Source organism: Elgaria multicarinata, chromosome 8 (assembly GCF_023053635.1).
Source record: "Elgaria multicarinata webbii isolate HBS135686 ecotype San Diego chromosome 8, rElgMul1.1.pri, whole genome shotgun sequence".
In the NCBI taxonomy this organism is placed as follows: Eukaryota; Metazoa; Chordata; class Lepidosauria; order Squamata; family Anguidae; genus Elgaria; species Elgaria multicarinata.
In genome coordinates this window covers 55452948-55475192 of record NC_086178.1, presented here as the reverse complement: position 1 = coordinate 55475192, position 22245 = coordinate 55452948, and the positions used below count along the sequence as shown (strand labels likewise).

General features: G+C 48.6%; 1 protein-coding gene across 1 annotated transcript; it reads right to left on the bottom strand.

The window, feature by feature from the left end:
• Window positions 1-2605: 2605 nt before the first annotated feature.
• On the bottom strand, window positions 2606-20083 carry HPS1 (HPS1 biogenesis of lysosomal organelles complex 3 subunit 1). Its single transcript, XM_063132479.1, has 20 exons — window positions 20002-20083; window positions 17938-18054; window positions 17409-17546; window positions 16638-16780; window positions 15544-15652; window positions 15069-15229; window positions 13908-14010; window positions 13095-13187; window positions 12744-12813; window positions 11933-12000; window positions 10418-10585; window positions 10162-10341; window positions 9456-9523; window positions 8156-8281; window positions 7644-7709; window positions 6574-6718; window positions 6220-6333; window positions 5551-5633; window positions 4834-5103; window positions 2606-4792 (listed from the first exon to the last, which is right to left on the bottom strand). Exons 2-19 carry the CDS (start codon window positions 18052-18054, stop codon window positions 4941-4943), a joined length of 2115 nt encoding a protein of 704 aa, XP_062988549.1. The 5' UTR covers window positions 20002-20083; the 3' UTR covers window positions 2606-4792; window positions 4834-4940.
• Between the last annotated feature and the right edge of the window lie 2162 nt (window positions 20084-22245).

Here is a 22245-nt window from a genome sequence, read left to right as displayed (position 1 = left end):
TTATAATTATTTTTCTGAGAAATTGGTTTTGAATTAGTATGTTATTAATGCATATCCTTTTTTTATTGCAAAATGCAGTCAAGGAAGCTTATATGGATTGGACCGTATTGATTTATTTTTTGTGTTACTAATTGGTTGTTTCAATATTACGTTGACATGGCTATAACTTTACCCTGTTGACTGAAATGTTACTTTTGTGATGCCTAGTTGCTGTCAGCTGCCTTGAGCGAAGGTATGTTGTTGGCATACAAACATTATCTCACATCAAAATTATGCAAGTCCTCACCTTGCGATCAGAAGTGATACAGGACAGGCAAGACACAGGTTGAGAGATCGAGGCTCAGGCATGCTTCTGAACACTGCGGGGTGTTTCCCCTTACTGAACAGCTACAGTCCACACTTGCAGCCAGCTGAGATTTTCAGTCAAGCGTTTACACAAATAATTAACTTTCATTATCTGCTGGTATAATTATTTCCTCAACGAGGCTGATCTATCAGACTGTGGATAGATGCAGCTGTGGCACCAATTCCACCCCCACCCCTGCTTTCTGATTCGCTCTCAGATCTTTAATATTTCTGCTTTGTGCTTTAATGAGGACGTACATCCATATATAACTCCCTTTTCTTGTGTTCAAAACAGATTGTTTATCAGAGGATGAAGGAAATGGTGCTCTATTCTTTCAGCCTGCAAACTAGACTTTGAAATGGAAACACATTTTGGTTATTCCAGCCAGAGGTGTCCCCCCATCCCTCAGTAGACCTCATTCCTCCCCGCAGTTAATCAACATTCCATGTCTACTGAGCATGCTCAGTCCTCATTGCGCTGTTTTGGAGCTTTTTCTCTCCTCCCCACCCCCGTTTTTTCCTACAGGTATTTTGTACTTCTGAAAACTTCAAGGTTTCCCCCAGCCTACCAATACCTCATTTCTTGTGCATGGATAGCACCATTTTGTCTTCATAAGGATCCATACTCAGTGAAGTTTGCTTATTAGTGCAGGATTCCACCTCTTAGAACCTTTAATAGTAAATTGAGGCTTTTGCTATTCCATACACATAATTCTTGGATGTACAGCTGCCTGTCTTTTCCCTGAAATATGCTTTATCCCACTGAAAACTATCCTCAGGAGAGGTGTAATATAAACAAAATGAACGAATAGCTGCATGACAGATAGAAATTCAACAGGCATAGCTTCCCCATTGCTGCCATGTCTACACTAGGCCAAGCTACTCCTGTTAGAAAATCTGCCTATCATGCAGCTATTAAGAACTTAGAACTTTCTTCAGGGAAAATGTGGCAACTTTACTTGGGAGTTCAGCAGTACACAAATGGATAAGAACAGCATTCCTCAACTGGTGCCCTCCGGATGTGTTGGACTACAATTCCCATCATCGCCCCAGGCAGTATTGCATTACCCTTTACAGAGTAATATATTCAAACATAGCTGCAGGGGTTGCTTTAGCCACAAATGTTGCTGATATGGAAAAGTTAAATGAATTGTGTTGTTTCAATCTTTGTATTGAACAATGAGGAAATAAGATTCAAATACACAATATAAACTGTTAGGCTCTAGAGTCCTCAGGACTTTAATTTTGATTTTATATTCATAATACTTAGTGCATCCTCTGTGTATAAGTTTTACAAAATCCTGTAAACCATTTATATTATATATATAATATTGTTTACGATGAACATTTAATGATATTTCATTGTGACATGCCTAAAATGACTAGGCACTGTATATAGCACATGAGATGACAAGCCCTACCCTATGAGATTTCAGGTGAAAGATTGTGTCATCTGAAACAATTATCAAGAAGGAAATCCCACCAAATGCATTACTTTTGATGAACAAACCTGCTTAGGAGCATACTGTATGTATACCCCCCCACACACACAACATACACACTAAAGTTAATATGCATATCCAACATAAATTCAAAATATAATAAATAGCACAATATAGTATCTCATATATTTGATATTATATAAATCCAAAACATGGTATCTACAAAGAAATCTTATGACCGGGTCTACCAACAAACCTATTCCATTTTTTCATTCATTACTTTTTTGTCCTCTTCTTCCTCCAAGAAGCTCAGGTCTGTGTATATGATTACTGCTTCCTCATTTTATTCTAACAAACTTGGGAGATAGGTTGAGCTGAGAGGTAGAGACCAAGGTCACCCAGTGAGCTTCATGACTTGAATGGGATTTGAACCTAGGTGTCCTGGGCTGAATCCCAACATCCTATTATACCGGGCTGGTTCTCTGTTCCTTGTTTCCCTTTCATCTCTGAATCAAACTGTACATGTTAGCCTCATTATAGAGAGAGTACTCCATACTCTGTCTTCCTCTGTCTTCTTTCTGCTGTGTTCCTATCTAATTCAATTCTAGGCATTATCAGGAGGCAACTACCTATTGAAACAGGTCTGTTCGGACAACATGCTAAGCCATGGTTAGGCTAACCCTTTTGCAGTAAATGGTTACTGAACATATTTAAAACATGGTTATGTAGCTACCAGTGTTAGGAATGGTTTACATGACATGGTGGCCCTGTTCAGAATAAGGCATTTTGCCTTATTCACCATGGTTAAAGCTGTGCTTTAAGGTGTCTTCTGAATAGGGCCAATAAGTCATAGTTCACACAACACTCTAAGCCATAATGTTTAGCTCAAAATGCTTAACCACTGGCTTAGTGTGTCATCTCAACAGAGTCTGTAACTGTTCCATGTTTTTCCACTGCTTCTTCCATCTTTTTTCTTACCACATTAGTTAAAGTCAGGAAAGATGGAATAGCTACACAATGGCTTTTGACTGGTAGTATTAAGAACCCTCTGTCTGGAAGCACCCTTTAACATACATCCACCAAATATGAAAGACACATCTCCTTTATCTCCATCAACAAGTATAAAATACATCTAAGTTTCTCGTCAGTAATGTTTCATCTGTAGATGACCTTATGAGCATTTTCGTTACGATTTGTCGCTACTAGCACTTTTCTCTTTTGAGAAATCAGCATCGGATATTGTCTGAAGATTTTTCTGCCAACCCAGTCCACATAATTGCATAGTTTTTACACTGCAATTAACAAAACATCCTAGTATTTAGACATTTTAAATGCATTTTAAGCTACAAAACGTATTTTCAAAAACAGCAGGATCCCTGTTTGCCATTCTCGTAGTTTCTCCAAAGGAAGATACTGGAAAAATCCTGACATCCTGCTTTGCCATTCACTAAATTGTATCATTGCTTCATTATTTGTAAAATCTATTCTCGTATTAAAACCACACTTTTCCAATGCTGAAATTATTACAAATACCAGGGACTAGACATATATCTGTAGTAAGCTTCTGATTTATCTTGTCCACAATGTGAAAGAAAACCCCAAATACTTCTATATCATTGTTTTCTACTTTAAATCTTTTGTTTCTGAATTGCAAAGATATATTCTGCTATTTACCCCCTAAGCCATCCATGGGTCTTGATCACTATATAAAAACCAGTAAGCTGTGGCTACAAGCTTTTAGAAAGCTTTATCACATGGATTCTGTACAGTACACTTATGCCCCTCAATTATTCTCATTTGCAATGTTTTATTAAAAAAATAAATTTTCCCATGATTATAAAAGTTAGATACCTGCTTTTGCCATTGAGTTTATATTGTATCTAAGATATGCATTGCCAAAGTAAGGAGAAGAAGTCATGAACTAAGTGAAATGTTCATTTTTAAGATTACGATTCAGTCCATTCACAAAACATTTAACTTATTCTAATTTGTTTTTAAATACAGTTTACCATTTTTTAAAAATCAACTTACAAGTCAATTTCAAGGGATATTTCTATTCTACAGCCTCCTGTACTGGGATTGGCATAGAATGTAGTGCTCACCATGTCCACATATTTTGGTATGCATAGTGTTTCCAACAATGCTTATGTGTGCTTACCATCTCCACCTTGAGGCTGGTGTTTGTAACTTGAAATAGGCACTTTGCATGCGTGTGTGTGTGTGTGTGTGCGTGCAGCTCAAGTACCAAAACCCAAACTTCAGTCTCAGAAGTACATGTGCAAAGCCACTCTGACTTAAGATCCTGCCACAGAAACCCAAAACTGATTCTGGAAAGGAAAATGCCTGAATGTTCTCCCATCCCTAACTTTTCATCTTTGACATTTGACCACACCTTTCTGCTACACCAGGGGTGGCCAACATATAGTTCTTCACACGTTTTGGCCTAGAAGTTGTCAACCCCTCTGCTATAGAATTACTCAGATGTAACCCCAGCAGGGCAACTTAATGTAGTTTCTCTCCCTTCATACACCCCTTCTCCTCCGCCGTGGGCAGATGAGATTTCATTAGGGCAACAAAACCAAGGAATGTCCAACTGCAGGGCAAGCTTGATGCTGCCAAGACTAGCCAGGCACCAGTTCCAAGGGCCTGTTCTCACAAACCCTTCCCCTGTGTGATATCTCCAAGGAATGCCTTCCCATGATGACTCCTAGCTGCTTCAGTAGCAAATTAATTGTGTGTTTCGGATGTCACAGGGAGGCAACTGATGGCATTCCATCTGTCTTGGTCGGGCATTGTTCTGGCTTAAGAACCTTTCCCCCATAGATGGAGAAGGCTATACAGATGCGTGCATAAGGACAGGATGGGACTTCCCCGATCCAAATCCCACACAGAGTTGCAATGCTGTGTCAGCAGCTCTGCCTCGAAAGAAAGCGGCCCCGTCAGTTTCATAATCAAGCTTTGGCGCAGGGGTCTTTGGTTCTGTATGGCAGAATAGAAAGGCACACCTGCCCACTCTGCTGTAGGTCAGGCAAAGGCAACACCCAACTGAGACATGACCCTAAAGAGGGAAAGGCAGCAGAGACTCGAGTTGCAGCAGAGTCCCAAAAGGGGAAGGAACCCCCCACATTGCACTGAGGCAGCCAGCAAGGGCCCCTAAAGGAGGGGGATACGGGTGGGCTCGCAGAGTTGCCGAGCCAAGTCACGCGCCTGCTGGATCACAAATTCCGTTGGCATGATGCCCAAGTGGATGGTCAGCAGTTCATAGCACTTCACCACTTCGTTCGTATGACTCTTACTGTAGTAACGGAGCAGCTTCCTGCGTGGGGGAGATGGTGGTCAGAAAAACAGGTATGAACGTGTGGGATGAAGGAAGGGCTGGGGAAAGGGTTAGGGTTTCTCACTCCAGCCAGCGGAAGCCAAAAGAGTTCCCCTCTAATCTACAGATGAGGATGCAAAACCCGCTGAGACGTGTCCAGACGATCTGAGGCAGGTTAAAAGGCTCATGGTGCTCCTCCCCACATTATGGTGAGCCTCCCTTGACAAGCCAAAGTTAGTGTTGCAAAGCTTAGGCAATGACAAGGCCCCTGAATATCAGCCAAGCACAAGTGTAAAGTATCTCATGAGGTTGGAGACAACACCCTGTAGAATCATGAGCTATACTGGTGTCAATATATCCAGCCCCATAGCTCTCCTGGTTGGAGTCTCTCCCCAAACCCCTTTCACGTAATTCACTGGTTTCTATGGAGCTGGAATCCTTGCTCACCTGTAGTAGTCACCTGTCAGCATCCCAATGGGGGCTGAATCATCAGAAAGCACCGGCACATCCGTAACCTCCAACTTATAACCCTGCAGGGACACAGCAGGAATACGGAGCAACAAGTAAGCCTATATACACCAATTGCTGGGGAACATGGGTGGGAGGGTGCTATTGCACTCATGCCTTGCTTGAGAGTTCCTGGTTGACAGCTGGTTGGCCACTGTGTGAACAGAGTACTGGACTAGATGGACCCTTGGTCTGGCCCAGCATGGTTCTTCTTTCGTTCTTACAACTGGGGCTGAAACACACCTAGGAGCCGCTGCAGATGACTGCATTCTTAGGCAGCTTACAGTCTAAATGACGTGCACCTGCACTTTCCTCATCATGTCGGTGATCGCTATTTTATGTGCTACCTTTGTATACTGTTTTTCCTCCTGAAAGGCCTCATAACAACACTGTGAAATGGGTTAAGCTGGGAGAGAGTGGCCTGGCCAAGGCCTGCTCAGTGATTGTAGCCAAGTGCTCACTAGAACCCAGGATGCTTGCATCCAGAGCCAGCACTCAAAGCATGATTGCATCACCCTGGCTTTATTTTGGGGACGGGGTGGGAATTGCCAAGTGTCACCCCACCCTACAGCTGCTCCTTCCCTCTCTGTTCCGAACTCCTCTACATACCAGCTCATTCTCAAACCAAAGGAAGTATGTGCAGTAGTAGTCTCCATCCCGGACTGTCAGAGTGGTGTAGCCCTTCTGTAAGTAGCTTCGAGCCAACGCTATCAGAGACCACACCTGGAGAGCAAGAGGCAGGGAAAGCGAGGTGAAGCAGGCATTTGAGCCAGCCCCAAATTCTCCCTTTCCGAGCCCCACGTTGCTACATTCAGATTCATCATTCTCCCCTCCACGCCCCGTCACATGCACAAGTGCCTGTACACTGCCTACCTGTAAAACTCTCTCCCACCATCAAAATTAATTCAGCTGCAAAAATTGGAAGGAGCACAGGCCCCACTTGGGTTGAGGAGGAACACTTACCTTCTCCTTGATGAAGGCAGGCAGAGGCCCCTTGCCCAGCTCTGACATAGAGCCCTCAGCCATGCCAAGTGATGGAGCCACCATCTGTCCTACGGTACGGTCCACGTAGATGAAGTGCACAAGACCGGGGAAATCCTCCAGATATGTGGATAGATGCAAGTTAAGGGCCTAGTTGGAGATCAGGATGCTTCCCCCCTCTCATTTTGATACCTGCCCCCTAAAGGCAGCCCTACCCTTATCCTCCAAATAAACTTTTTGGATGTTTGGAACCAAGAGGCACACACCCATTTTCCCCAGAACCAACCCAAGCCAGCAGTGGGCACTTCCCTGAGCTCCCTTGAGATTTTAACATCTGCCAGGGGACAAGGGGTAGTATCCAGTGTTCATCCTTCTTAGAGTAGACCCATTGAAATGAATGGGACTTGCATTAGACACAACTAAAGTCCCATTCATTTCAATGGGACTAAGACTAACACCGGATACTGCCCAAGGGTACTTTCCTGCTCTCCTCCTGTTACAATGGGAGGCTCTTCCCCAGCATGGCAGCTTCTATGGCCCCATTCCCAACATTCCTGGAACTCAGGAAACAAGAGCTAAACTCAACACTCACCTGCTCCAGCCTGGTGCCATCTGCCAGTGGAGAACCTGGGGCCATCCAGATACTGTTGAGCGACAGTGCCCATTGTCCTTTACCACTGGCTATCCTAGTTGGGGCTGATGGGAATTGGAGTCCAACATCTGAAGGGCCCCAGGTTCCCCAGCATTGGTTTAAGTAGAGACAAAGGCAGCAATTGGCCTTGTTCGGGAAGAGGGAGGAACGGACCGAGCTTCTTGACTCAAGGGCTGCTTCATGGAAGAAGAGGAGGAAGGAGGCCTTTCCTCCTAAGGCCTCTTCAGTAGCTGCACCAAGACAGTGTCGCTTCACACACACACACACCCCGCCCCCCAGTGCTTCACAGTCACTTCTCCAAAGTCTCTCTACGTCCACTGGAAGACTTTCAGCATCCCCAAACAATACAGGGAACTGGGAGGGAGACTGCAGGGCAGAAACGGTAGGCAGGAAAGGATATGACACCATGGTGACGTTACGCTTGCTCTTCACCAGCAGGAAGTCCCTCCAGTCTTGGAGCTTGTCCCTGCCAAGAGAAAGGCAGGGAAAGGAGTGAATTCAAGGACCAACGGCTTTAGTCTTCCTGCTCCTGCAGCAACTGCATTCCGTTTCCAACTCCACCCTGGACAAAAGGCAGCACGGGTAGCACGCCTTCCAATTCCCCTGCCCACCCTTGCCATGAGCCTCAGAAGGCTACTATTGGGGAAGAGAACGGGGACTAGCCAGAGAGGCGCAAGCATAAGTGTGTCGCATGGGAAGAGATGGGTATTCGGCGAGGGAGCAGGGAAGCCTCTCTGCAGCAATAGCAAGCTATGCAGTCTACACCAAGGACCTTCCGCTGGACAGCACTAAAGGAACAGAGATTGGGAGGGAGCTGGGCAAGTGAGAACCCCAGCCTGAAACGATGGGATTCCTGCTGCCACCTACCACCCTTCTCCCTGGGGCTTCGCCATCGTGCTCCACCACACTCACTGCGTGAGCTGCTGTGCCCGGTCCAGCATGCTCTGAGGCAGGCCCTGGGTCCTTGAGGATCCAAGAAAGAGAAGCCGATACACGGAGCAGAGCTGCCGCCGGATGCTGCAAAAGGCCTGCAGAAGCCTGAGCCAAGAGAGAGAGCGACACGTTTCTAAAGCAGGAGTTTCGAACCTCAAGCCCAGGGGCCAAATCTCATTCATCTGGGCTCACCAGGGGTCCTCCCCAGGTCATCAGGTAGTTCCCGCTCCCCCACCACACCTGCTGCTGCCTTAGTGGGAGGCTGGCCTACATTATTGAACACAGAGATGGAAAGAGACTGTCACCACCCCTCCTTTTGCTGCTCAAGAATAAGAGGAGTGGCTGAGCATCCCTTCGCTTCAATACCAATATTCGAGAATGAAGTCCTTCACCAAAGCTGCAGTATCCCTTCCCTATTTTGTCTCTGGTCACTCTAGTATAGCTCCTGCAGCTTTAACTGTTGTGATGAAGAGGGAATTTCACCAGGTGCTCCATGCATACAAATGACACCTGCTTAAATTCCCTTTTCTATTCAACTGTTAAAGATACAGGAGCCCTGTCCTCCTTTCCATAGAGTCACCTTATACGCCCAGCATTTAAATTGCACCCTGAACCTCTTGCCCAAGTGTTGGTACTTCTTTTCTCACTGGAATTCATTCTCTCTCCTTCTGCCCCCAAATCTTTCCCCTCCTTGTGGCAATCCTCAGCCTATTTGTATCCGGAAGCCTGCTCCTAATTTCCCTACCCACATTGCCTCAGGAAGTCACTCACTGACAAAATCACCACTTGGAAAATCTCTAATTGGATACCTTTCCCGTCTATCTTCTCCACACCTACCTCTCTCCCACGTTAGGATACATAGAAAACACCCACCCACACCCACAAGCCGTTTTGTACATATCCTTGCTAGGCTTATTAACATCCATGGTATTTGAAACGCTGTAAATACCGGTTCTCATTTAAATGCTTTAAATCAGCCTTCCTCAACCTGGGGCGCTCCAGATGTGTTGGACTGCATCTCCCAGAATTCTGGGAGTTGTAGTCCAACACATCTGGAGCGCCCCAGGTTGAGGAAGGCTGCTTTAAATAAACCTTTGAACCTTCCATATTCTAACACATAAGTCTTGCTATTCTTTTGAAAATCCTTGTTTCCATCTCCATGATTCTGCCAAATAAGATGCCAGCTTTCGGCGGTGCTCATTGACTCAAAGCTTAAAAGATCCCATATTTGGGTTGAACATGTGAGCGCACACGTGTGGCAATGCCTGCCAATACTCACTCCCCAGAACTCCCAGCTTCACTTCGAGAGAAAACTTTGTTCTTGAATTCCAGCCAGGCATTCTGTAACTGTGTGAGAGAGGGACAGATAGGGCTCTGAAGCACAGCATCGTTTCACCCCTTCACAGGCCCTGCTCTTATCTAGTGGGCCGCTTGTCCATCCTACTCCTGTAAGTAGGAATCCGTCCATAGCGCATGCCTGTCCAGCCCTGCCCCACCCAACAGGCCTAGAGGGGCAGCTGCTCTCTGCTGCCAACCCCTCTCATCGACGTATCAGTGTGTATTGGGAAGGGTGCACAGCCACCAGCTGACCACCCAGCTTCTGTGTAAGACAGGGGTGTTGAACCTCTTTCATCTCAAGGGGCAAATTCAATTTTGGAGCTCTCAGGGGGATGCATTCCAGTGGTGGGTGTGGCTGAAGGCAAAAAGGGCAGGGGCAAAGGGGGCGGGGCTGAAATACCAGCATATCGTAGCTTAGACGTCTTGCTGCCAGTAACTCAGTCTTAGGAGAGATATTACAACTGTTCAGAATGGGAAGAAAACTGCACAAGCCAGGAAAACACCAATTGATAGGCTGTCAGGGGAAAGGGAAGGGGGCGTGGTTATCTGGGGAACCCTAAAGGGCCAGAAGGGGACCCCAGGAAGGCTGGATAGGGCCTGTGGACCTGAGGTTCAGCACACCTGATGTAGAGAAAGTCACTTCTCACCTGGGGCTCTTGCCCACCCAGCTTCTTGACGAACTTGTCCATTCGATGCCGGAGCTCCAACAGGAGCGGCTGGGAGCGCAGGGGTTGCCTGGTCTCCTGCCCCTCTCTCACTTTCTTCTCCAGCACCACGAGTCCATCCAGCAGCTGGTAGAGGGAAAGCGCCACATGGGAACTGGGGCCCTACAGGGCAGAGAAGATATTCAGCGAGATCCAGGCTGGGTGGATGTCAAATCAGGCCCAATGGAGCCCAGCTCACCTTAGTGAGGAGCACCAGCGAGATCCCTGGCCAGAGGGGGAGACAATGCATGGTGTGCGGCATCATGGGACAGTAGCCTTCCTTCAGGCTGGCGTCCAAGAAAACTCTCCGTGGATTGGCAGCCTCTGATGTGGGAGGCACCAGAAACTGCAGTGAATCCTCAGCCATCTGGGGACAGAGCATGCAGGTGTCACAGAATCAGGATCTGGTTGAATATTCCCAGGTCTCCTCTTACCCTGCCATTTCAGGATCCCCCCCAAGCAAGCAGCTTCTTCTCTAAACTGGAGCATTCCTGGTGGCAAAATGAAGCAATAGCTCCACCTCCTGACCATTTTAAGGAACAAGAAGGGGATATGTGAAAAAGATTCACAGCTGATGGAGCTGGGGACTGGGCTCAAAAGAAACAAATTCTCCAGGGCCAAACACTCCACACTATCCTTTAAACCAGGGTTCTGTCAAGGGCTGCATTCTGTCAGGGGTAATGTCAGGGGCCAAAGCCATCCCATCTCTCTCTCTCTCTCTGACACCCCCTTCTCTATCTTTCACTCTCTCTCAGCACCCTTTCTCTCTCTTTCTGACATTTCCTTCTCTCTCTCTCTTCCTGCCAGGGCAGAGACAGATTGCTCTTGCCAGAGGTCTGAAATGATCACTTGCAAAGGGTTTTTGAAATCAGGCTGCGGGCTGAAGGTTGCCCACCTTTTGCTTTAAGCTGTGAAGGGGCAGATTAAAGGATCCCTTGGTGCCCAAGAGGGGCTATGCTCAGAGGGCACGCATCACAGAGCATGCGTCCTCCAAGGCAAATTCTCCTGGCTTGCTTTAGCAGCAAGGGGAGAGTCCCCCACACTGCTGGAGGATCCCATCCTTCATGTAGGCTTCAAGGTCATCCACACACAGAGACACAATATAGGGAGTGTTAACTTTACTACAGTGTGCCCCAGTGGGCTTTATGTGCCATTTTAATGAAGCTACAAAGACTGTTAGATGATGCATTTGTGGTATGTTAAGAACTCTGGAAAAAAGTGCAACTGATAGCCAGAGAATGCAGGTTATTGGAAAGCAAGAGAAAAATAAAATCCAAGGGACTACATCACTATGCATCTCTTATCACGCAAACTGAGGAAGTTGATCATGCTACAGGGGGACCCCAAATATTGCAGCCGTGGGGCTTACATCAGCCTTAGTCTGACCCTGTGTGGAACGGCTCCCTGCCTCATTCCATCTTTAATCACCACAGTCCCATCTCATGTGGTGTTTTGCACAATTTAAGGAAGTATCTTTTATTCATTTCCCCATTTTTTAAAAAAACAGCCTATTGCAGGGGTCACAAAAAGCTTCGGAAAGTGGGGAGGAAAACTGATTACAGTCAACATGATCCAGCCATAAGACAGGTCCGGTTGACCAGCCACAGTGGCAAAAAGCATGCAGACCTGAAAGAGAATGTGGAGCTGAAACGGAGAGAGCGGGGGACCCAGAAGAAAGAACGGGAGCTTTCAACTGAAGCCCAGAGGCACTTACCTGGATGTCAGCAGAACTTGCCTCCCCCTCGCCCTGTGAGTCCAAGCCCTCTGCCCAGGCAGTGCTTCCTTCAGGCAACAGAGAGAAGAGAGACCAAATACAACCAGCACCAGGAATAGGAAGGAACAAGTGATAGTGACAGCAACTAACACAAGAGAATTGGACCATCATCATGATCCAGCCATTTCCCAGCTGGAGCAACACCAGGACTGAACACCATTTTCCTGACAGATGCCTTAGGGACCTCTTTTTAGGAACATAGAAAGCTGCCTTGTACTGAGCCAGACCACTGGTCTGTCTAGCCCAATATTGTTGACACTTGACCAGCAGAGGCTCTCCAGGGTTCCAGCAGGAGTTTTTCCTGCCCTACCTGGAGATGCCGGGGATTGAACCTGAGACCTTCTGCATGCAAAGCAGTTGCTCTACCACTGAGCTACTGTCCAGCCCTCCTCCTTCCCTCTTGGCTGCACTGGCACACCCTTTTTAATGCCAGCAAAGCAGCTGAGCTCTGCTCCTTTCCCAAAAGGAGGTAATTTCCATGCAGCTACCACTCCCTAGGATCAGCCTTCCCCAGCCTGGCACCCTCCAAATGTGTAGGACTGCAACTCCCATAATTCCCAGATATTGGCCATGCCGACTGGGAATTATGGGAGTCGCAGTCCAACACATCTGGAAGATGCAGGTTGGGGAAGGCTGCCCTTCCGTCCACTCTACGCCCATGGCAATGGACCCTCACCCGGCCCCCAACAGCACGCCTCTCCCATAGCCACATCCTCTTCTCAGCCCCCTCCATCCTGAACCCCAAACTTACCTGTGCTCTCCTGGCTAGGGGAAGCCTTGGGGGTGTAGAACTCCTCAGGCATAGAGAGATCATCTGCTACCTGAAGGAGGATGTAAGAGAGTGTGGAAGGGAACTTTCAGCAAGAGCCCAGCTCCCATCTGCCAGAGTAGGCCTGACACCGCATCCAGGGCAGCAACGGTGGGATGAACCAATCCTGGTAAACGATGGATCCCATATTGCTTGTCGTATGCCCTACTGCAGCATCCTAGTCTTCCCTCCTTTCAGCCCATTAAAGCCAACCCTGCAACCAAAATCCAGGCACCACAGACCCAGCTAGGCCTTTGGATGACAATACCAAAGCCTGGCCTGGCCTACACTCACCTGCTCCTGAGAAGATCCATGGGGACAAGGGTTGTTCACTGGGATACTCTCGCTGCTTTGGGGCCTCCGAAGCCTTGGCTCACCCTCTGTAGGCTGAATAGACAGGCCCAGCGTCAACACCAAGCATCCCTGGGCAGTAGCCAAGGCCCACCACTGGATGTCTGCCTTGATTTCCCCCCTAAACTATTGTTTTCCTGCACTGGCCCACCATTTTAATTTCCCACAATGCCTTGGGTGTAGCATCATTCAGGGGCATCTTGGAAAATTAAATTGATAGCGTCAGGAGTGCTACTGTTACTACCCAATAGGGGGGGGGCACCAATATAGGAGGGGCCCACCAGCAGGTACTTTGCTCCCTCAAACCTGGAGCAGGCCTTGTAAACAGAAACGTATTGCAATGTTTTTAGCCCAGCCTTCCTCCAAGGAACTTGGGGGGGCATACATGGATCTCCCCCCTCCACCACCCATCTTTGAGATAGGTGAAGCTGAGTGGATGTGTGACTGGCCCAAGCTCATTCAATGAACTTCATGATTGAGTGGGGATTTGAACCCAGTCTCCCGAGTCCCAGACCAATGCTCTAAAACCACTATACCAAACTGACTCTCAGGAAAGAGGCTTAGCCATTCAGGCACCCACAAAGCGCTCTCAGTGCCTAGCAGCTCTCAATCCAGGGTCCCTGTACCAGGTTCTGGGGAGATCACTTGTGCCCCACTCTACACAGCCCAGCCAAGGCAGGGGTAAGAGACATTCCCTGGGAGAGAGATCTCCACAAGTACAGAGCTCCTTAGATGGTCTTGTTTCTGGGCAGGTACCTGTGCGACAGGCTGCTCTTCAGAGGCAGTGCTGGGATACAGGTCCTGCACCATCAGCAGGAGGGTGAGCAAGTCAGCAGGCCGCAGAGAGCTGGCATTTCGGCTAGGAGAGATTGCGGAAGGGAAATAGAATGCTATGTGTTAACGGAGCCCCATACTGGGCGGTGGGGGTATCCCAGGGACAGTGGGACGTGGACCAAAGGCAAAGGGTGGTCAGCGTGGCACCGAAGCAGAGGTGAAGTTTGTCAAGGGAGGCACTGTATGATGCAGAGGGCGTTTCAAGGGGGAGAGCAAAGCCTGTCTTAGGCTGCGTCCAGGCTGGTCACGGCCGAGTCCCGAGGGCAGGGGGCGATGCGGACAGGTTTTCCCAGAGATAAAGAAACTCTGGGAAAACCCGATTCTTCCCGTGGTCTCAGGACCATCCTGAGACTGAGGGAGGTGTGGGTGCCTGTCCCGTCTGCTGAGCGTGGCTCTGTGCCCATCAGGGATGGGAGGGTGAGCAATTATGCCATCCCTGCAATGGTTGGGGGGTTAAGGGGCACACGGTCGTTTCCCCCCCCCACACACACACACTTACTTTCTCGCTGGAGTGGGGGCCTCACTCTTGCACGACCGGCCCCGCTCATGGGGAAAAAAATGGCAGCCATAACATTCCTTCCAGCACGTCACATGCCATTATGTGCACCTTGGGGGAGGATCTCGCGATCAGGATATTGCAAGATCCTCCCCCTTCTCTCCCGGAAGGCTGGGAGGTATAGAAAGGGCCTCAGAGCCAAACTAAATGTTCCTTTAAACATGTGTAGCTGAGCTATCTGTGACTATCTCCCTTGTTCTCCTGCAAGTGTGCATGGCCCTGATTTGCATCAGGACTGTAATGCTCTGGTTGAGGAGGGTTTAAGCTTCCTCAGCCCCATTTTCATCCTGAAATTCCAGTGACCCCGCGGTGGGGTGGGGTGGGGAGTCTCTATTGACTCCTGTTTCAGGACAAAAATGGGGATGGAGGGAAGGAAGCTTAAACCGTCCTCTTCAGAAGCACCACATTGGGGGCCATGCGCAATTGTAGGAGAGCAGGGGATTAAACGGCTACGCATCATTAAAGGGCTGTTGACTTTGACCCTTAGGGAAGGACAAGGAGATGGCTGAGTGGCGCTGGGGTTTTACCTGGAGTAGAAGGCCAGCAGCTTGGTGTGCACAAGCAGAAAGGCGTGCACGACTTCATGCCCAGCACGCTCTGCGCTGCCATTGATGTGCTGCACAACGTGGCGTTCCAAGAACTCAATGCACTGTTCACACAGCTGCGGGTGGATCAGGCGCTCCACAGCCTGGAGAAGATGGAGGCAGAGGAAGAGAACCTACACCAAAAGGCCGCACTGGGACTTGTGGCCAGCAGGCAAAGCCCAGGCAGCTCCTCTTGAGGTGCCCACAGCTCCATCCCGCCACGCAAATTCAGGACCTGCTTCCTCCCTTTCAGGCTGACAAGGCAAAACGGTGTCAAATGCAACAACACAACCCTCTATTCTTGCTTCTTGAAGGCCATGTGCACCTCCCTGGCTTGCTACTGCCATCCTTGACCATCCAATGGAATGATCCCACCTCCCTTCCATCAAGCCCTCAGGCCGCCACACTCAATTATTACCTCGACAGCAAAGCTTTGGTCATCCTGGCGCAGCTGGCTATAGGTCTGCAGCAGGCTCTGAAACAGTCCCCAGGTGTGAGCACGCTGCTCAGAATCCACTGGGCGCAGCCTATGAAACAAGAGCCTGCAAATCAGCATGGCCCAGTCCAGAGCCCAACAAGGGGCTGATTCCCAAGATACATGCAGACATGCTCCCCTCCCGCTCATACAGACTCACTTTGCCCTTGGCTCAGGTCTCTGTCTACCATGGGAAGGCCATGAGGATCAATTCTCATTGGGCTTAGCTCTCCTTAAGGCACCAAAGCAGCAGGACACAGGTATTAACCGCAACTGCATCCACCCACAAGCCTCCAAAAGGCACCCATTTCCCTCTTGCTTCCCCATACATTATAGGGAAGGCAAACTGTGCTGTCTTAGATCCTTTGCATGTGCGTACTAACCCATATGAGAGTCATTACTCCACAGTGATATCCCACACAGCTGTGCTTACGGGATGTCCATGGTGTGTGGTGGGGGTGGTTATGTACCACGGAGGTGAGAAAGCTCCTCCACACCATCAGCTCCATTCATGTGGTTCATTGACACATTGGCACACACCAATTGGGTGGAATATCACCAGGGAGAAGCTGCTCCCATCTGGCTTGGTGCAAAGGGCGCATTAGTGTTTGAGGAGTCCAAGGAGAACACATGGAAAGCAGTTCTCACTGTCATAAACAAAATACAAGCGCAACACAATCAGCCTGTTCACATGTAATGGCAGCAAATCATGGATTAAACTTGCTGCAGTGTTGCTGCTGCCATTTTGAATATGCACCCTCTAAGAGGTTGCTCTGTGATGTGCGAATCCAGCAACCCACCATTAACCTACGAACTAACTGTACTTTAACTTGGGTTTTTTAACCCACGATTAGCCCGTAGTGTCTGGCTGCGTATATCACATCCGATCAGGCCAATCAGAAGTTGCATATTCAGAATGGTGGCGGCACACGACCCCTGCAAATCTTGAGTTAATTAACCCAAGATTTGCCACCATTACGTACAAACCAAGACAGTAAGGAAACAAAATAAAATCCCGCTTCGGCCTGGTCACTCACTCCCTGCGGAAGAGGTGGTTGTCAAGCGTGACTAGGCCGAAGTGAGCCTCCGCCAGTCTCCTGAGCACATAGAGTTTACGCCGCAAGTCATCCTCGCTCTCAGAGCCGTCGCCATTCACTGCAATGTAGAGGCAATCGCCAAACTGTTAATAAAAAAGCAACAGGATTCTATCAATCACAACTAAGAGGGAGACAAAGCGATATAACTATGTTGTTTTTAAGTTGAGAGTGGCTGCTGGGGGTGTATTTTGCAGCAGAAAAGCAGGGTAGAAATACATTGAAATTGAAATAAATATTGTCATAGATTGAAATAAATAAGTCCCACTCAATGGGACTTTTAGAGGAAGAAGTGCTTCACAATTCTTCTTACTTCTCTTCACATCAACTTCCTGAGACAACACTCCATATAATTTTTCCTCTTCCCTCCCCATCTGTTTTTTTGTTGTGTTTTGTGCCATTTTTCAATGGTAAGTCTACAGGCCGGGATTGTCTTGTTTATTGATTGTAAGCAGTTCCAGGCTTTTTTTTTTTTTAGCAGAGAAAAGGAATAAACAATAAAGGTAGGCTGAGGCTTTCCCAAGGAACTCAAGGCCAAGCAGAAGCGTTGTGACAAGGGCATCCAAAAGCAATGTCCTGTTCACTACACACATGCACTGGCTTCTATGCGCATCCTCTGCCCTACGGCACGTGGCACAATGACGGCACTCCCCCTTCTTCTCTCTCATTAGGAGCCCTCCATCATCCTTGCAGTGCGGGGAAGTGAGGAATTACCATATGTAACACGTAGAGATGTTTGCCATTTTCGGCAGAGAAGCAAGTGTACGTGTCCCCTAGCTTCTCTAGCAGAGTCGCACAAGAGATGATCATGGGAGCAAACAATGTGTTGATGCTGTCCTCCAAAGCAGGGGGCTGTGGGGAGAAAAGAGGAACGACCGGCAAGATCCCTTCTGCCAAAAAGCCACAGCCGCTCTGCCCCACCTAGCTTCATATTCATATCTTCCCATTCATACATGCATGTGCGTGCACACAACATGCATGCATATACACACATACATGCACACACTCTCTCATTCTCACTCTCTCCCTGGACTGGCCTTGATCTAATTCCCTCCCAGCCACATTTAGTCGGCCCCCGAAGCTTCCCCAAACACACACACACACCAGGTACACCTGCTTTATCGCCCCAGGAACAAATGTTTCTGGATTTTGCTTAACAGCCTTCCCCAGGGCCGTTTCTGGCCCCGTTTCTGGCCCTGTGCCTATTGGCTCTGGTTCATCCTGACCTTTGTCGAAATCTCACCTCATCGCCTCCTTGATCATGGGCCCCAAAGCGCTGGTGCAGGATCGCCATGAATTCCAGGTCAGCCCAGTAAAACAGGACTTCTGCACCCTCACTGGTAATCAGTACACACTTCATCTGTAAGGAAATATATGCATAAATGCATCCTTTTCCAGGAGGTTAACCAGTCTCTGGAGCCCAATAGGATGCTTCTCCCTACTCTGAAAGTCAGTTTTGCTGTGCAGTAAACCTCAAAAATGACACCATTATGGGGTGTAGGAATGAAGGCAGCAAATTTGGGATCGTATTATATCTACTTCATGGAAGGAAACTAAATTTGCATGGACCCAAGCCCTCAAACTGGCAGGCATGTGTCAGAACGGGCATGCTCAGGTGCACGGTGCAGAAGAGCATTTCTAAAAGCCGAGGACGGCCCATCACAGAGCATGGGTACAACAAAGCCAATGAAGACCATGCAGCCGCGTGGAGCTCTGAGTTATGTTGTGGCTTCATCATTGGCTCAGGGTGGGTGGGGGTGGGGTTATTACTCCATTGCCTCACTCCATTCACAGAACTTATAGCAAGTCCAGACAACGACATCTTCAACTTGTAACCCGCCTGCACTTTCCCACCTCTTCTTCCCTCTTTTTTCTTACCACAGGTAATCCGAAAGACGGAAGAGCAGCGCAATGCCTTTTGACTGTTCACACTAGGAGCTCTCCATCTGGAAGCACCCTCTGCGAGCACATCGAGCCACTTACTTGGAGAGTAGGGGAAGGAAAGGATGGACAGGAGACGAGGGACTTCCATGCTCCTTTATAAAAGCAGGAGGCTACAGGAGACACACTGGAAGAGTCCTAATGTTTGGGTTTGCCTCCCGCACACCACCACTAAAATGCACACCCTGGCTGATTTGCACTTTAATGATGTTGCATTTTGAGGCCATTCTTTCTGAGTTCTTTTTCCTCACCCCGCTCCTTACATGGGCTAAATGTCCTACAAGTTGAGTTCCTAGCAAAATCCCTGTGTATTCCACTGCTTTCAACCCCCCAGGCATCATTCTCTCTTAGTTCTTGGTGGGGGTAGAAGAGGAAGGGAAAGAAGCGAAAAAATAACTTTGCGTTGTTTTAAAGGAAGAGAAAAGGCAGAGGTGATCATTCATCATAAGCATAATAAGATGGTGTGTAAAATTAGGGCTGCTTGTGACGCTATATAAGAAATTGGCTGGTGATGTTCTATGACGGGGTGGTCAATTTGCAGCCCTCCAGATGTTTTGATCTACAACTCCCATCATCCCTGACCATTACCTATACTGGCTAGGCCTGGTCCTCGTCTATACGACTTTGAGAATGCTGCGCCTGGCAGCGCAAGCCAGGGCACAGCTGCATTGAAGCTCCTTCCCAGCGTCTACATGGGAAGGAGCGTAGTTGAGGGTATCCAGGCGCACACACACACACAGAGCACTCAGGAGACCACCTGGGAGCACCCACACCCCCTCTTCTCTGGTTAGTGGGGTTTTTAATGGGAAAATGGGGCTGACGTTTTGTATGTGTTTTTTGGTTAGCTGTAAATGCGAAGGATCGTATTTACAGCTAAGGGGGGGAGGGGAGGGGTGTTCTCTCCCTACTGGGATTTCCACACATGCCCTTTATTTCTTTCCTTTTTTTCCTTAACAAGGCTCCGCAGAGGCGCGGACCCTTGCTCCAAGCTTAAAAAAAAAAAAAAGTCGGGGTAAGTACCTACCACCACTCCGAAGCAATCCAGGCGCAAAGCGCCCGTGTGGACGAACCCTATTCTATCAGAAGAAAACCCGAAGTAAACGCAGTAGGGCGGGCAGGGCTGATCCAAGACACACACCCCTTCTTAATATCTAACTACAACAAAAGGAAACTTTGGCCAAAGTTGGAGCGGGGAAAGGGATCGAGAAATAAAGACCGGGCGCTCCTCTGCAGCAGGAGTCAGGAGGGTGAAACCCACTTCGGTGCAAACGCCCGGTCCCCGCCGCGATCCCCACGCCCCATAGCGCCGCGGAAGGAGGGAGACACTTCCAGGCCAAGGAAGAGCCCGCCGCGCCGCGCACCCTACCTTCCCCTTCCCGTGACACGCCTCTAACAAGGCGGGGCGCGATTGCGAACAACGGCTCTCGGCCTTACAACTAGGCAGCAGGACCCGCTCGGGCTGGTGGGCGATCCTGCCCCAAATCCAGCGCAGGTGGACTTTCGCAAGCCCGGCGCCGAACGCGCGCGTGACTCAAGGCGGGGAGGACATGTGAGCCGCCGCAGCTCCGCCCGGGCGAGGCAGGGCCCGGGAACTCCTCCTCCTGCTGCTGGTGGGCGTTGTTTAGGTGCTCGGGTCGCCTTCCTTCGCAGAGACCGGCTCCTGGGCGGATGGTTGGAGAGGCAGGAGAGCACCGCCTGCTCTCATGTCCGCCTCACAACCGGACTGGCCCGCCCGCGAACCGACTGCGTCGTTTCACCTTCGAGCGGAGACGAGGCGGGGCTCTTTGGGTATGGAGACTTGGAAGGAAGCAGAAGGGGGCACCGTCGACTTTCAGGGGTGGAGGCAGGCAGTGGACCTGAACGAGGCTGGGGCCACCCGTGCCTAGAATTGCAGCCTCTCTTCCTGGGTGCCAGCTGCGTGACAGGCAGACAACCAGGAACACGCAACTTATTCCCTCGTGGAGAGGAGGAACGGAGCAAAACAAACGACTCTTGTGACTACAGATGAAACCTTCCTTCTGTCGCCAGTTTCATTTAACCAGTTGGTTTTCCTATTCCTTTTCCTTTCTAAGCCCTCCATAGAAGTCCCAGGATTCTATCCCCTTGTGAGCCCTGCCCAGAGCTCCTCACCCGTTCCTTCTCTCCAAATAATCATCCTTTACGTCATTCAAAAATGCCCTGCCCCGTTCTTGTGTGTGTTTGTGAGGGTTGACCCATCCTAATACTTATTAAGTCCCAGGGTCAAATTCGATTTTGGAGAAGATGGGGAGGGCACATTCCAGTGGTGCGTGGGGCCAAAGGAGTAGGCTATAAACCCATCATGTTGTTAGCTTAAAGTTCTTACTGCCAGTAATTTCAGCCTCTTTACATACCAGTACTGTGGTGCCGCAATTGGAATACAGGGAGGGGGCAGTCAAAGGAGAAAGGAAACAACCAGGAACGGAGAAAACAAACCATGGTTTGTTCAACTGTCTGCTAGACAAACCCTGGGTAGGGCAACAGACCATGGTTTAATTAAACCCTGGGTTAGTATTATGTGCAAACCAGGCCATAATGTTATTTTACATTTTTTCTGGGTGACATCATCAAGAGTGAGTGTAGTAACTATTAAGAAGCTCAAATGAGGACCAGGAAGAAGTGGTTTCAGATCCCTGTTCAGCTAAGAAGCTTTCTGGGTGACCTTGAGACAGTTACTGTCTCTCTGTCTAACCTGCCTCGCAGAGTTGTTGTGAGGATAAATTGACAGATAGAACTATGTGCATCACCCTGGTGTGCTGTAAGTATAATAAATAGAGAATAAAATGATACGGATTTCAGTACAATTTGTACCCCACTGAGAGCCACCTCAGAATCTCCCCTCTCCATCCCATCCCATATCTACAGCTGCTGGCTCATGTTCCGATGTTTTATTGCTGTCTCAACCTTGCTATGTCCAAGAGCGGACTGAATCTTTCAACCCAAGCCCCCCTCTCCTCATATATCCTCCGTATCCATTTCCATCAACAGTCAGCCTATTGATTGGGCACTAAGTCTTCGCTTTATCTTTGATTCCTGCTTTTCCTTTGCTAAGCCATGTTGCTTTTCCCTGTACAACATTGTGAAATGTTGTACAGCTCCTCATCTCTGCAGCTTCAACAAATCTCCCACCTTGACTACTGAAACCGTCTCCTCTCTGGCATTCTGTTGTTGTAACTTGGCCCTCTCACCTCTAACCATAATTGTCAATGCATTCACCTCTTATTGCACTCTTTTTGCTTAAATCCATGAGACTCCCTCCCTTAAACCCCTACATTGCTTCCTGTCCACTTCTGGATTCACCAGACTCCAGGTCCTTACCTTCAAAGTCCTCCATAGCATTATTCCTCCCTGATATCTCCCCTGCCCTCACTATATTTTTGCCTGTGACTTGCTCTCCAGCTCCAACAACTCTCAGCCACTAGAAGTCTTCTGCTTATTAAGAAGTATTTTCAAACTGAAGAATGCCCAAAAGGTAGATTACTAAATGCTTTGGTCTTCCACTCCCAAAAGTCCTGCCAGCATAGCCAATGGTCAGGAATGTGGCCCATAACATCTGGAAATCTACTTTCTACCCACCCATATAAATTAGAGC

Excerpts from the sequence above, each read along its gene's own strand:
- HPS1 (XM_063132479.1), bottom strand. The coding sequence starts at position 18,054 with ATGAAGTGTGTACTGATTACCAGTGAGGGTGCAGAAGTCCTGTTTTAC. Across the intron at positions 6,719-7,643 it reads CGTAACGTCACCATGGTGTC|ATATCTGGAGGATTTCCCCG; the intron begins ATATCCTTTCCT and ends GCATCTATCCAC. Across the intron at positions 5,634-6,219 it reads TTTGGTTTGAGAATGAGCTG|GGTTATAAGTTGGAGGTTAC; the intron begins GTATGTAGAGGA and ends GTGTCCCTGCAG.